The 15,671-nt window shown below is 36.3% G+C and overlaps 1 protein-coding gene across 3 annotated transcripts; it reads right to left on the reverse strand.

Moving 5' to 3' along the window:
• Positions 1–463: 463 nt before the first annotated feature.
• Positions 464–11,957, reverse strand: LOC124400149 (vesicular inhibitory amino acid transporter-like). 3 transcript variants are annotated; one of them, XM_046871765.1, is made up of 3 exons: positions 11,903–11,957; positions 4,871–5,294; positions 464–2,355 (listed from the first exon to the last, which is right to left on the reverse strand). In XM_046871765.1, exons 2-3 carry the CDS (start codon positions 5,243–5,245, stop codon positions 1,186–1,188), a joined length of 1,545 nt encoding a protein of 514 aa, XP_046727721.1. In that variant the 5' UTR covers positions 5,246–5,294; positions 11,903–11,957; the 3' UTR covers positions 464–1,185. The 3 variants fall into 3 exon arrangements, with proteins under 3 accessions (XP_046727721.1, XP_046727723.1, XP_046727720.1); XM_046871767.1 differs by lacking the exon at positions 11,903–11,957 and having other exon boundaries at positions 4,871–5,069; positions 5,165–5,324; XM_046871764.1 differs by lacking the exon at positions 11,903–11,957 and having other exon boundaries at positions 4,871–5,324.
• Between the last annotated feature and the right edge of the window lie 3,714 nt (positions 11,958–15,671).

Raw genomic sequence — 15,671 nt, forward strand, 5'->3', positions numbered from 1 at the left:
GTAGTTGCATTATACTTTTCATATTATTTTCAGTTCTCAGGTTATAAGGGTCCCTCTTATGATAATTTTTAAAGGGATGCAGTCAGGAAATAGGCTGGCCACAAAAAGCCTTCTTAAAGTAAAATATGTAATATCATTTATTTAATATTTTTTTATTTGTATTATCATTGTTATCATTGTATGCATATATTTAATTTTATTATTTAATTGTATTATAATTATTATAATTATTATTAATATTATATTTATGAAAGAGAGTGAGAGAGAGAGAGAGAGAGAGAGAGAGAGAGAGAGAGAGAGAGAGAGAGAGAGAGAGAGAGAGAGAGATTTTAGCTTCCTCAGGATATTTTATAGCCCTAGTGGACCTGGTGGATTTGTTACACTAAAAAAAAATAATAATAATAAGACAGGGGAAAAGGCCACTGATGAATTTCATTTATTGGCTTTAACCATGTCTCCAGGATTTACACTTTCTTTTTCCTTATATCCTCCACATTATGAATGCACAACAAAGCCATCCACATTTTGGGTTACATTAAACACACAACTCACTTTTTTACTTTTCTACATCCCAGTTTTGCAGCACATGAATACAAACACTGAATATTAAACAGTCCAACCAAACATGTAAAAATGGTGAAAAATCACTGTAATATAATAATTTACTGAGCAAGAAACTACATTTTTAGACTAAATTTGACACTTCTTGTTAACTCTGTTGATTTGTTATTTGGATTCCTCTTTTTAATAAAATCTCAGAGCTCACTTCTCATTTCACTCATTTACATGTACTTTAGCAAAAACACATTTAGCTAAAAATAAAGAGAAGAAAAACAATAATACATGTTGCTTTTGGTCACTTCAAATGATAGTCTTTCCAGCATTATTAATTCTATTTTCTAATGTTTAATGTTGATTTCTATTTCCCTGGAAATAATTGTACACAAGGCATGTGTGCTGGGTTTTGTGCTCGCCATGATAAATGTTTTAATTATTTATTGCTAAGGAGTTATTAAGATTAATATCTTAAATAACACAATTAACAACAGACTATCACAACAAACTTTAAAAAGAATTACATTTTTATTATCATTTTGTTCAGTACTAAACTGATTTTAATTGAAACACATTTCTGTGTGTTGCAAAGCTTTGAAGAAAACCGATAGTCTCTTCGTGGGTGTTTTACTAAAAGGCCTCAATGAGTCCCTCAGTGGAATGAATAAACCCTGAAATGCTACATATGCCTCCTATTATACAGATGGAAATGTCAAAAAAGACCTCATGCCATAGAAGCTTGCGCCAAAGAAGCTTCAGGTGAAATAAGCAGGGTAACAGGAAGCACAGTCCGGCGCCAGTTAGACTTCCAGTCAGACCCATGAGCAGAGCAAAGTGTGGGACAAAGACAGCCATGAGAAGGGTGAAAACAACAAGCCCAATTCTCATGGCAAGTCCCCAGCACTTAAGCCTCCCATCTGTGCCATAGCATTTTGGGAATATGGCCCCATCTCTATCTTGAAAGAGGGACTTCTCTAAGATGTCTACAGCAGCGAAGAAGGGCAAAGGGTAGGAGAGCAATGCCTTGGCCACCAAAAATATATTTACCCACATCCGTATGCCAGGCGGCAGGTTATCAGTGATTACTTCTTTTGTGTCGTCCGCCCATGTGAGGTAGGCTACAAGAGCAAACAGGCCCTTGAGGATGCATGCAGCAATGTGTGTCCACTCTAACATGCAATGGAACTCAGAGGGCTTCTGCATGTTGCCCTCAAGTGAAGGCAGAAAAATCTGTGACGTGTAACTAAAAACAACAATGCCAATAGAGATGGGGAACTTTTTAACATCAATGTAAAATTTGACCTTGTCCCATGCCCAGTCCTGCGCATGGGCCAGGCAGTAAGCAATCACTATTACATTGATGATGAAGTGCATGACTGTACACAGTAGGCTTAGCTTGGACACGGCTTTCAGGCTGCGCAGGAAGGCGCATGGCAGGAGCGCTGCAGCGGCAAACACTGACCAGGCCTTCTGCGAAACAGGCAAACTCGGAAAGCTGTTGTACATCAGGTTGCCACTGACGACCACATAAAGGATGCATGTCATCACCAGCTCGATTATTTGTGCCACATTCACAACATGGCCACCGAGCACAGGGAAGCGTGGCGCACAGCAAGCATTCGCAATGTCCACATATGAGTCACGCACACGCACACGCTCTCCCTCCTCGTTCTCCTCATAGAGGCACATAATGAGGATCTTTCCTGTGTAGCAGCACAACACAGCGGTGAAGATGATGAGGAAGAGGCCCAGGTAGCCACCATGCAGGACGGCATAGGGGAGGCCCAATACAAACATGCCCTATAGTGTAAAAAAAAAAAATTATTATAATTACGACAACAGTGCATAAATAATCATTACACTGTTAATTTACTCAATCTCGTTTTAATTAACATGATGTTGATTCGTATACTGACCATTATTTATTTATTTATTTATTTATTTATTTATTTATTTATTTATTTATTACTGCCCTCTGAAATGTAAATGCTGCTTTGTATGTATACTGTATTTTATTTATATTTTTATTGTAAATATTATTTTACTAACCTTATTCTATTTTTATGTTATCCTTCTATCTAAGGCTTTATTATTATTTTATTTCATTTTATGTCAAAGACCAGTTGTTAAAAGCATTTTACTTAGCAATGTACTTTGTATGGTTTTTAATGTGACAAATAAAACTTTTTTGATTGATTGATTGATTGATTGATTGATTGATTGATTGATTGATTGATTTGTTTATTTGTTGGTTCTTTGGCTTCTTGTGATACATTTTTTTCTATGAGTTAACCTCTTATTTTATTACATACAAATACACTAATACAATTAAAGTGCAACAAACTGAATTCCAGTACATAAAAATCAAGGAATAATATTTCACAAAGCATAGACAGTGCAATGATATTTAGGAAACATTAATTTTACATAAAGCCTTTCATTTTTTTTAATTGCTTCTAACCCTGCTGAAATAGCTAATAATAATTAGGTTAATTATAATTCGTTTCTTGGATCTAAGGCACCGATGGCTCCATGTTCACAATGTGCAAGAAAGAAAACGTGACCAATGTGACCAAGCTTAGAAGTGTGGAGATTTACAACCTAATGCAAGCATTCTCTTGGGTGCAGTTAGTCCACAGAATAACAGCTTATTCAGAGACAGAGAAACTGAAATATCAGCCATCGTTGCCAAGTAAAAGCTTAGGACAGCATGGTATATCGATATCCAAAATGTCCTTCAGGGTTGTAAATACCAATCTCCAAAAACTGTTACCTTTCAGGGAAGTCCCAAAGCATATGTTTGCATCTGCATTAATTATTTTTTGTTTTGTCTGTTCTAATCAATTAACAACTTTTGCATATAAACTAACAGCATTTGTTGTTAAAGGTTGTTTGGGAGGCTCTGTACTCACCTGTTATCTCTGTTAGTGTGGCACCTAGTGGTAAAAAATAGGAACAGGAAATAACTACCTATGGCTCAGAAGCCACTTTTCAGTGGAAGAGGATCAGAGCATAGGGTGGATTAATGAAAGTGCCCTTACATTAAAAATGTGTGTGCACAATGGTGACATTGTTTCCACCATAACACCTAAAAACTCCCTGAATATTCTGGGAAGGATTTAAGTCTTTAGTGAGGTTACTACCTGATAATCATTCACTCAGTGCCTTCACACTGCAACAGGAAATACCTGCTGTATCAAACTCGGTTAAAAACAAATATATGGTTAATCCTGTGAGAACAGCTGCTGGACGGTGTGATGGTGACCTGTGATGGTGCTTGCTGGCATTTGTTCTAAAAATGTATTACATAACTCAGTAACCTTATAGTATAAGTCATGTGTAAATGCCTCTCTACTTATTTTTGTTTGGGGCTATATTGGTTTTATTAGTATGCTAAGGTAAAAATAAATACATAAATAAATAAAAAATAAACACAAATTGCAGATTTAAAGGTTTGTTTCTTGTTAGAGTGATTTTTTTATTAGGTCTACCTACACTTGAAAGTGCAATGGTGAGGATAAGCATTGAAGAAATCATTTATTAGTTTGTTTGTTTGTTTGTTTGTTATAAAGTTGTGGAAAATGATATCCAGCTTACACTACCAACACTGTATACTATTTTTTACTAAATGGCTACATAAAATTGAGTGCAATAAATACAAGATAAATCAAAATAAATGAATAATCTAAATGAACAGTCAAATGAATAAAATCTAACAAAGAAGCAGAGTAAATAAATACTAAATATCTGCTTATTGAAATCTGATTGGCATGGCTTGGCAGTTTAAAAAATCATCTGGACTTTTACTCTTCAGTTTTTTTCTTGGTAGTTCTCATTCATTTGTGTTTCTTACTGCCTAGTAAATGGTCCAAGATGCGACTTGTAGGTGGAGTGAAATAATAAGTCTCCCGTAAATTGTCTCAAGCTACTCTGAGTCAAATCTGATAGAACCAGGTCTTGAAATGAGGACAGGTGTTTTTGTTGTTGTTGTTGTTATTTTGTTGTTGTTGTTGTTGTTTTTCAGCAATGCATTGACGTAAACGTATTTGAGCACAACTTATAGTTCGTATATTTGCATATAAAAATTTTAATATTGATTTATTAGATGATTCATATATTCCATTGTGATTTTAAAATGCAGATTATCATTACTATTAATATAGACCTTTTTTTTGGATAATATAATTTGGTTTTGAATGACCAATTTTTTTCCAACACATCAGAAATAAGATGAGCTTTTACTTAAGGAATCGATTATGGGAATTTGTTATTACTTAATGAAAAGGATGAGGTTTTATTAGGAGTTGATGTGTACCTGTATTGCATTGGTTACGTTCCAGCCCGCATCCCATGCAGTGATTTTCGGCGTGTCTTGTGCTCCGCGCTCCGCGCTCGAGTCGCTGTTTTTTCGGGATCCTGAAGGACCGGTGTCGCGTCTTTGGTAATGACAGTCTCCCGCTACCGTTCCTTCTCTTTCCCCGGTCGTCTTCACCTCGTCCATTTTCAGCCCTTGTCTGTAATCGTAATCCAGTCTATCACAATCAGCGAAGGCGACAGCTTCCTCATCACTGGCCGCCTGGAAGCCGAGGCGCGCAAACACCCCGCTCACCTTCGCCTCGGATTTCTGGGACGCGCTGCTCATTAAACTGAAGAATTTATCTGAGATCTTGTGCCGTATCAGATGCGCCATGGCTCTTGATCTGTTGATGTTTAAGATCTATAAAATAATAACTTTATTTCTGCAATAAAGAGGCAGATTAGAGGTTAGATCACTGAACATAGATCATTCCAGTTGATCATCTAATGTTTTTTTTTCTTTCTTCAAATAATCCTTCCTGGAATTTCTTTTGGAAAAATCATCTTTATTCAAAAGAAAAAAAAGGAAACACTGGACAAAAATATAAAATACAAAATAGCTCAGTCTGAGGTCTGTAGTTTGCCTTTCGGTAGCAGACGCATACCAACTCAGGAGTGTGCCAAATGCCAGTTGCGCACCACTGAGTGTGTGTGTGTGTGTGTGTGTGTGTGTGTGTGCGCGCGCGGAGCTTGTACCATTGTCAGGGCTAAGAGGAAACATCCTGGCACCTTTTCTTGTGACGTAGCCGATATTCATGTAGTCAATATAGACGATTTTTGCTCCACAAATCGCAACAGAACAAAATAATAAATTGAGGAACAAAATACAAAAAAAAATATTTCTTAAATATATTGCATACTGCTTATATATTAGGCTCATACATACATTCATATATTGATATATTTACATTTTCATATCCTTGTGCACTTATTTCTCGAAAGCTACCTTTATTTCCTACTTTGATACAAACTCATTTTCAATTCATTTTCTGCAATTATATAACATTTCTGTCATGATGAATTGTCTCAATCAAATCCGAAACATGCACTGTGTCAGATCATCTGACATTAATGCATGTCTTGCTTTGCTGTAGCTCACACTAGCTCTATCTCCCCACTCATTTACATGTAAAAGCAGTAGCAGATGTTTCTGTGGTTCTTCTGGTAATGAACGCATGCATTGTTATGATATTGTTATATTTTTGATCGCGGGTATGATCATGCGATCGAGGAGGTGTGTTATAGAAACCACAGGCGCGTGGTGGAGAGACGTTATTTAAACACCTAGCTATTTTATATTTGTTTGTTTGTTTGTTGTTGTTTGTTTGTTTAAGCTACGCAGTGAAAGCATTCAAGATTGCATATTTTATTAATTGTCTTCTCTTTAATAATTAAAAAATTCAGCCCTCTCTTTAATAATGAAAATATTGAGCAGTTAAATATTGTCTGAAATTCATGACATTTATTCGATTAGTCGATGAGGCATTAAACGACAGACTATGAATCCAGCGCCGATTTTAAACTAGCCTATTTAATTTAGGTTTTTATTTATATGTATGTATGTATGTATGTATCTAGATTCTGGGGCAGACTGGTGATACACGTGTTGAAGGCGCTCTTTAAAAGCCAGTAAAATGCGCGTTAATGTTTATCACCTTTTAAAAATAATATGTATGGCGGTAAAATAAATTAAGATTAAATATGACGTTTGTTCATCCACCCATCCATCCATCCATCCATCCATCCATCCATCCATCCATCCAACAATCATTTAATTATAGCTAATGCATCTAATGCAGTTTATATATATATATATATATATATATATATATATATATATATATATATATATATATAAACTGCATTAGATGCATTAGCTATAATTAAATACCTATTAAGCTTATGCCCTGCTTCCCACAAAACCTCCCACAACTCTATTTAAATATTTAAAAATCTCACTTTAAATATAGCAAATAAAGAGAAATAGCGAGAGACCAACATATATTTTCATGGCTGACTCATCTTACTCATCCATCTCTCATAAGCATCTCTCTCTCTCTCTCTCTCTCTCACACACACACACACACACACACACACACACAGACACACACACACACACACACACACACACACACACACACACACACATCAAGTCTTGTTGGTTCGTCCCACAGTTTCCTCCAACATCCTATGAATGTCTGTTACATATGCTATTCCATTAATCTGTCCAGCTAATCTGTACTATAATAATAATAATAATAATAATAATAATAATAATAATAATTTTATTATCATCATATATTAGTGTGGTGAGAACAATGAAACATCTGAGTTTGTGCAGGCAGTCACACAATTCAGCTGCACCTGCCTCAAACAAAGCAAGTTGTAGAAAAGGACAAAAGAGAGCAGACTCTGCAGATGAGGAGGAAGGGTAGGATTTGTGAATAAACATGCATGCATGCTTGTCTATGTTTTATGTGCATGTGCACACAGGCGTGTTTGTCTGCATGGAAGCTGTGGTAGTTCTTCTTATTGTTGCCCTGAAGGTAATAACTGTAGCAGTATTTACTGTCCGAAAACTAACATAACATAGTTTAACATATGGTAAACTTCTCACGCAATGTTCAACCACTATGCAGAGCTATATTGATTTCTTGCTCTAATGGGCGTTAGTCAACATTGCTTTAGGTGAGCCATATTAGAGATCCGTATTAGAGATGTGATCACATGACTCAATGGATGCAATCTCTGATCAAATATGTCATGGACATGCCAAGAGCTCTACAGGGGCAGGTGCTCTGATAAACAAAGAGACATCCTGTCATACAGTTTGTAGAATAATGCTCACATTATGTTTTTTATGAGTGGTGACAAGTTGCCAGACACATTAATGATTTCCATTTTAACCACACACAATGAGGGACTGGAAAACTAGGTCAATAATTGAAACCTAAATTACTGGATAGTTATGATATGTTTATATTACAATATCTTTTTTTTTACTTGTCTCAGAAGAAGAAAGAGTGATTGCCCCATACCATTATTTTTAAACCAAATTAAATACCTTAAATTCCCAAATGTTGCACTGCCAAGGGTTTATCACGCTATGCTTAGAAAAACAAAAAGCTTGGTTTTGTTATATCTATGTGCTGAATACATATCTGTATATATACTGTTTTTTTTGTAAAGATTTAAGTATAACCTCTTTGAATTCTATCGTTTACATATCAGGGCATCATCTGGACCTTAGCAAGTCTTAAAATGTGGTAAATACAACAAATGAACAGCAACACGTCATATAACACAGTCATTATTTCTTTTATAAAAGCTAAAATGGAAAAGCCATGTTTGGAAAAACTAAGTAGACCTTTACTACTTTTATGAGATGTAAGAAACTTAGTAGCAGTCAGCTAATTAAATGCCTTTGATTTATTGATCATCAGCACCATTATAAAAGCCCATCTTTTAGCAATTTGCTGGTCTGGAGAATGCAGGTGTATGTTAACATTATGCCAAGGAGGACATACATCAGCTATGATCTTATAAAAGCAACTGTTGCTGTGCATCAATCTGGAAAGGGCTATAAGGCCATTTCCAATTTAAAGCTCATCATTCTGCAATGAGGAACATTATTCACAAGTGGAAAACATTCAAAACAATTGTCAATCTTCCTATTTGTGGACATTCCAGCAAATTCATCCCACATTCACGCCGTAAAATTGCAGTTACAGAGTTACCTTTTAAACTCTACAAGCTTCAATTAGCATGTTAATGGTGACAGTTCATGACAGTAAAATGTAAGAAAAACTGAAAAGATATATATAGCAACTGTTTCGCCATATAATGACTACCTTTAAGCCGACATAATTATGAACATAGTTCATGCAAATGGTCTTAAATATGGTGGCTAAAAGAAAAAGGTATAGCTGAAACAGGTAAATTACTACAGTTGCTAAATATTATCTACATATTCTACACATGTATCTTGCACTATATTCTGTTTTGCCCAGACAAATTAATTGAAGTTTTAACGGAAAACCTCATGGCAGCCATTCGTTATGTCATTCAAAACTAAGGGTCCATTGCAAGCAAGAACTATTCAAAATAAGAGATATTATGTGTGCATTCCCATATACATAAGGTAAGTCATGAATACATGAATAATCTAAATAGTCATAATGTTTACTCTCTCCTCTCTATTGATTTCTATTACCTCTCTCTCTTTCTCATGGAGATTCTGCAGGTGGGATCCCTGAATGTAAATGGGATAAGGGACAGAAAAAAAAGAGAAATATTTTAAGAAAGTAAAGGCTTAAAGAAATTGAGCATAATTTTCCTGCAGGAAACACATAGTGATTAGGGCAATGTGGTTGATTGGGGCTTGTGGTGAAAAGGTGAAAAAAATCTTGAGCCACGGATTTAGTGCTGGAGTTGCTATCCTGTTTTTATTTAAAATTCAAGCAAAAATCCTATCACAGAATGAGGTAGAACCGGGTAGACTACTTATAGTGAGAGTTAAGATCAACCACTTAAATTTTTTGTTTGTAAATCTCTACGCTCCTGACACAGAGTCAGAGAGGGTGAAGCTTTTTTCTAAGTTAGAGAACGCCCTAAGAAAACACCAGTATGGGGATTTTGTCATTCTAGGGGAAGATTGGAGCTGCACAACAGATTTTACATTAGACCGGAATGGAGAGGAACGACATGCCAAATCAGCAAGAGTGATAAATAACTTCTCTAAGTCCCTTAACTTCTCAAACATATGGAGAGAAAATAACCCACTAACAAGTCAGTACCACATACCATGAGGAACAGGGTCATACATTTGGACATTTTGCCTACATCGCCTTTAGACCATAAACTGATCACAGCAGAGTTCACTCTAATAACAAGAACACACAGAAGTTACTTCTAGCCTTTAAAAAAAACCTCTTTTACAGGAAAAAAACATTTTGTGAATACTTCAATCATTTTCAGAAAGAATGGAAAAAAGAGAAGAACAGATTTGAATTTATGAGTCAGTGGTGGGTGATTGGAAAAGTGCATGTAAAAGAATTCTGTGTACAATACACTTTAGAACATGACATTATTGCAATTGAAATGGACATGACAGCAACTAAGACCAATGACCTACAAGAAATGTTGACCAACAAGAAACATCAACGTAACACACTCCTAAATTAAAAAGTCAAAGGAGCCCTTATAAGGAGTAACTTCTTTTCATTGAAAGATATCGATGGCCCTACATCATACTATTTCAATTTAGAGCAAAAAGCGGACAAGAAAAGCAAATGTACACACTAAAGAAGGAAAATGGACAGTATACCTCAGACCCAGCGGAAATTAGACAAATCGCAGTGGATTTTTATATCAACTGCTGCTGAAAACACAGACTCTCAGAGCAGATATGAACTGCTAAAGAACCTTTCATGTCTGTCTAACGAGCGGAAACACGTTCTAGTAACTGAACCCACCCTTGAGGAAGTAACTGCTGCAGTAATGGGGCTCTCCTACTTCCTACTGAGCTTTATATCTTTGACCTGGAAGAATGCTGTCGAACAGAAACCATTCCCAAGTCTTGCCAAAGAGCAGATTTAACACTGCTCCTGAAAAAGAAGGACTTGACTTTACAATAGAATTGGAGACCTGTAGCAATCCTGTGTACAGATGAAAAAATCATATCCAAATATCTTGCATAAAGACTGAACAGTGTGTTGAAGGAATTCATACACAAAGATCAATCGTACTGTATAAAAGATCAATCACAGAAAACTTTAATTTAGTAAGGGACCTTGTTGACTTTGCTACCTGTAACTACTTTAATATGGTTCTTTTATCTTTAGATCAAAAAAAGGATTTGATTAAATGGATTACAACTTTCTTTTTAAAACATAACAGGCGTTTGGCTTTCGCAACATTTTCATTTCCATGATAAAAATTAACCTGTATGGTGGAAAACGCAAGTAGTCTGAGTGTACCTATAAAAGTGCAAAAAGGTATCAGGCAGGGGTGTCCAATCTTGGGCCAACATTACAGCATAGTAATTAAACCACTATTAAGCCAATTTAGAAGCATGCTGATTTGTTATTAACTTTTGAATTTAAAAATAAAAAAAATTGTCATAATTCCACAGTCTGAAGCTATTTCAGACCATTACCTCATCTCTTTTAAAATCTGCCTCAGTCATTGCATTAGTACCTCACCACGTTACCGTGTTAAGCGTACATTCACGTCAGCTACAGCAACGAGTTTTATCAATAATCTTCCGGAACTGTCGATATTAATTAGATCTCCTTCTGACCCCGCAGAGCTCGACTGGGCCATTGAATACCTAGAATCAACGTTCCGTTACACTCTACGTTCCGTTACACTAGATGATGTAGCTCCCCTTACAACCAAAATGATCAGGGAGAAAAAATTAGCACAGTGGTATAATGATCATACGCTTACCTTAAAACAGACCACTCGAAAATTAGAACATAAATGGCTTCAGACTAATTTGACAGTATTTCAAATTGCATCGAAGGACAGCCTCCTAAATTATAAATCTCTTTGGGCTGCTAGATCAGCATATTTCTCCACCCTCGTAGAAAATAACAAGCATCATCCCAGATATTTATTCAGCACTTTAGCAAAATTAACAGGAAAAAAAGCACTGAACTAACATGCACACCATCAATAGGTAGTAATGATTTCATTAACTTTTTTAAAAATAAAGTTGAACACATCAGGCAAAAAATCCTTACGATTAATATAAATCCAAACTATTTTATGAATAACCCTGTAGAAAGCAGTATAATGGTAACAGACAATCAATTACAAAGTTTTACTCCTATTCATGAGAATGACTTCATTTCATTTACTTCCTCATCAAAATCATCAAACTGCATTCTCGATCCCTTGCCTACAAGTTTTCTCAAACAGTTAATTCCAGAGGTAATTGAACTTGTTTTAAAAATAGTAAACTCTTCCATTAGCACTGGTTATGTACCTAAATCCTTCAAACTGGCAGTTATCCATCCCCTAATTAAAAAACCTGACCTTGACCCATGTCAGCTGTCCAACTACAGGCCAATATCAAACTTCCCTTTTATCTCCGCGATTTAAAAAAAGGGGGTTGTGTAGGAAGTTGGGGGAGTTTCTCACACCAACACTTTTAGTTTATGGCCATGGGCGTAAATCCCGGGGGGGACGGAGCATGTCCCCCCCCCCATCCGAGGATTGACCCCCCAAAAAAATATTTAAAAAATATCGCACTCTCTATGGTGAAAAATATATGTATGTATACTTAAATAATTGTGTAAGTAGAAAAAAAACCCGCAAAAAATGCATTTTGAAACAGTTAAGTTCCCCCCTCCTCTTCCTCACAGTGGTTTGACCCACTGCCTGCTTTCCTAGTTCATCTCACCTACTCAACATACACGACTCAGGTGTGTGTCTGCAGCTCAATTAATGTTCAACTCCATTGACTAGGGTATTTTATTCACTGTAAATAAAGCGATTCTCATTAATGTTGTTGATGCAGACTTATTCATAAATTAGTAAAAATGCTGATTAGTGATGTCATTTTCCATGAATCTGCTCTATTAGCGATTAAAATATGACTTATCTAGTGAACGTTAGCTTGTTTACAATAGCTTGTAGCATAGTGCACTGACACTAACACACCAAAGCCGTTTCCCATGCAGTGTTTTATTTGGGACGACTTGGTATAATGTTAACTTAACATTAACACACAATTAGCATATTGCATTTACTAAATGAGCACTGTGCTACATCCGAACTGACCCCAGTGTAGCTTTTTGTTTAATCAATTTCTATTCTGTTCTTAAGTGTCTTAATTAATTTTAAATAAAAATGTAAACCTTTTTTAATTCCTTGTTTTGCTTTGTCATTAAACCTGAGAAAAAGACTGTGTCTTTATAAGTACAATTTGACTATTATTTGTGTCCCCCTTCAAAAATTGCTCATGAAAATTTTTATATTTATTGTCCCCCCCTACTGTTAAATGAAATTTACGCCCATGTTTATGGCCCCAAATATACAAAGAGTAGGAACAATACTGAGGTGCAACTGAACTGATAACTGGTGAGCAGGTTGGCTTTGAAAATATTGTATTGGCTTCGAGGATGAACAAAACGGTGGGGATTTTTCTGAATGAGCGGATTTTGGTGGGTCAGGTGATCATGAGTGGAGAGTGGGTGAATTTGGCTAATCGTCCCAACACTCGTGTCTCAGTCAGTGAGGGTGATGGTGCTGAATGTTCCCCCATTTATTTCCAATGCTGACATCAAAAAGGAACTTAACAGGTTTGGAAAATCGCGATGGTTATCCTTGGGTGCAAAAATGAGGCAATCCAACACATCATGTCCTTTAGACACTAGGTTTACATGTTCCCAGATTCCCCGACCCTCGATAACTACTTCTGTGTCTATCATGAAGACGATTCCTACATGATCTACGCCAGTACCAGCATCTTAAAATGTTTTGATTGTGGAGATATAAAGCACAAAAAATGCCTGTCCACATAAAACTAATCAAACTGCAAATGAATCTGTAAATGAAGTCATTAATGAAATAGGAAATGGAGCAGCTGTAAAAGTGAAAATCCCAGAGCCAAGCCCAATCAGACACAAATACAGGATAAAACAGATACACACTGCGTTGAAACTGTAGTATGAAACTGTGACAGTGGGAATGATAATGTGGATGTGTCTGTGGACTGTGGTGTTGATGTTCAGTGTGAAAGATGAGGTCTGCAAGTGATGGTGTGGAAGTGGCACACTCCTCTCTACCCCGGGGAGAAACTGGCTGATTTCAATTATGGAACTGATAAGATGTGTGATGATGGCAGTCTCTCTGAGATGTTGAATATCACCTCAATACAAGGAGATGAACAGTTATATACTGTAAAGGAAATTAATGACTTTCTAGATGAAAATGTTGAGGTCCGGAAACCTGATGTTAATAGATTTCTAAAATCAGTAATCAAAATCCAGAAATCAGTAGATTTTAATGAACTGAGCAGAAGATTTGAAGCAAAATGTTTAGATAAAAAAAAAATTGGTGACAAAACTAAGAAGAGGAATTTCTAAAATAGTGAAGGCACACAGGGTGAATCTTTTATCCTGCTCATATTTGTTCTGTCTTATAAACGTGCATCTTCCCCTTCTTTCCTTCCTTATGGACAGCCTCAAGATAGGGACAATAAACATAAATAAATGTAAAGGGCAGCATAACATGCACATATCCTAAATAAACACATCAACATTATTTTCCTACAAGAAACTCACAGCAGTCAGTGATGGAGAGCATCCTCTCAGCACTACCCTCTGCCTTTAGATGGAGCTTAGAGGAACATGGAGATGCTGAACAAGATGCACGCAACCACAGCAACTTTCCTGAGATGCAGGTTTCAGCTGCGGTAGAGGCGCAGCCAGAGGAAGACTCTCTTCTGAGCTTCAGGACCCAGCAACTGTAGTACTTTTAGAATCCCTTAAAGAAGTCACTGTACATCAGCAGCATAAAGGTGTCACACTACAGCAAATAATCAAAGTGGTCAGAAGTGTTTGGGCCAGGCTCATCTCCTTAAGGCTGCTGGATATACCTGTACAAACCTCCGATAGAGAAACACACTGCGGAGCTTCAATTGAGGATTGTTCACTGGGCGGTTGCTACAACCAGACATGTGGCAAACATCAACCCCACCATAGGGAGAGAATGTCTCTTCTGTAACATGGACGAGTCAGTACCACCTGGAGGAGGACTATTCCAGGTGTTAGACTGATGGGACAGCGACCTGGGCAGAAGCTTTAATGAAGAACCTTTTATCTTTGGGCCCAAATACATAAACAAAGATAAAAATATTATTTGCCTCATCAACATCCTGATAGGAGGAAAAAACAAAGCTGGCAATCTGGTGACAGGAAAAGGTAAAGGAAACTCAGAGTTGATGGTACAGTAGATCCTGAGGTATTAATTAAAGCATTGACATCTGCCAGACTCAGGAAAAAATTCACCTATTTTAAACTAACAAACAATCTGGATTGCTTAGTTAATGCTTAGGCACTGAATAATGTTCTGTGCACACTGGACCAGGATCACCAACTGCTTTTAAATGTGAGATATTTTAATGTGTGTATTCTTTATCCAGGTATTAGTTTTTAATGTGTGCATATGTAGTTTGTACTTTTTTTAATTCACACACTGGTATTTATTCACTGTTTTTACCTCTCCTTTTTACCTATTTATCTATTTTAAATACTTATGTAATTGTTGATCCATCTATTTAAAGTATTTATTTACCTACAGTGGGGGAAATAATTATTTGATCCCCTGCTTATTTTGTGAGTTTACTCCCTTACAAAGAAATTAACATTCTAAAAATTTATGGCAGGTTTATTTTACAGAGAGAGACAGAATATATATTAAAAAATCCATTAAAATCATTAAAGAAAGGTTATAAATTAATTTGTATATTATTGAAATAAGTATTTGATCCCACATTACTCCCTTTAGGAAATAACTCCTAATATCAACTTGTCATGTGAATAGAGACACCCATCACAGAATCACCCTCTTTCATTCAAACCTCTCCACCACCATGGGAAAGACCAAAGAGCTGTCAAAGGAAGTCAGGGACAAGATTGTAGACCTGCACAAGGCTGGAATGGGCTACAAAACCTTCAGATTGTTGCCTTGGCCGTATGTTTTTGGTTATTGTCATGTTAAAAGACTCATCCACAACCCATCTTCAGTGT

Source organism: Silurus meridionalis, chromosome 17 (genome assembly GCF_014805685.1).
Source record: "Silurus meridionalis isolate SWU-2019-XX chromosome 17, ASM1480568v1, whole genome shotgun sequence".
Taxonomy (NCBI): domain Eukaryota; kingdom Metazoa; phylum Chordata; class Actinopteri; order Siluriformes; family Siluridae; genus Silurus; species Silurus meridionalis.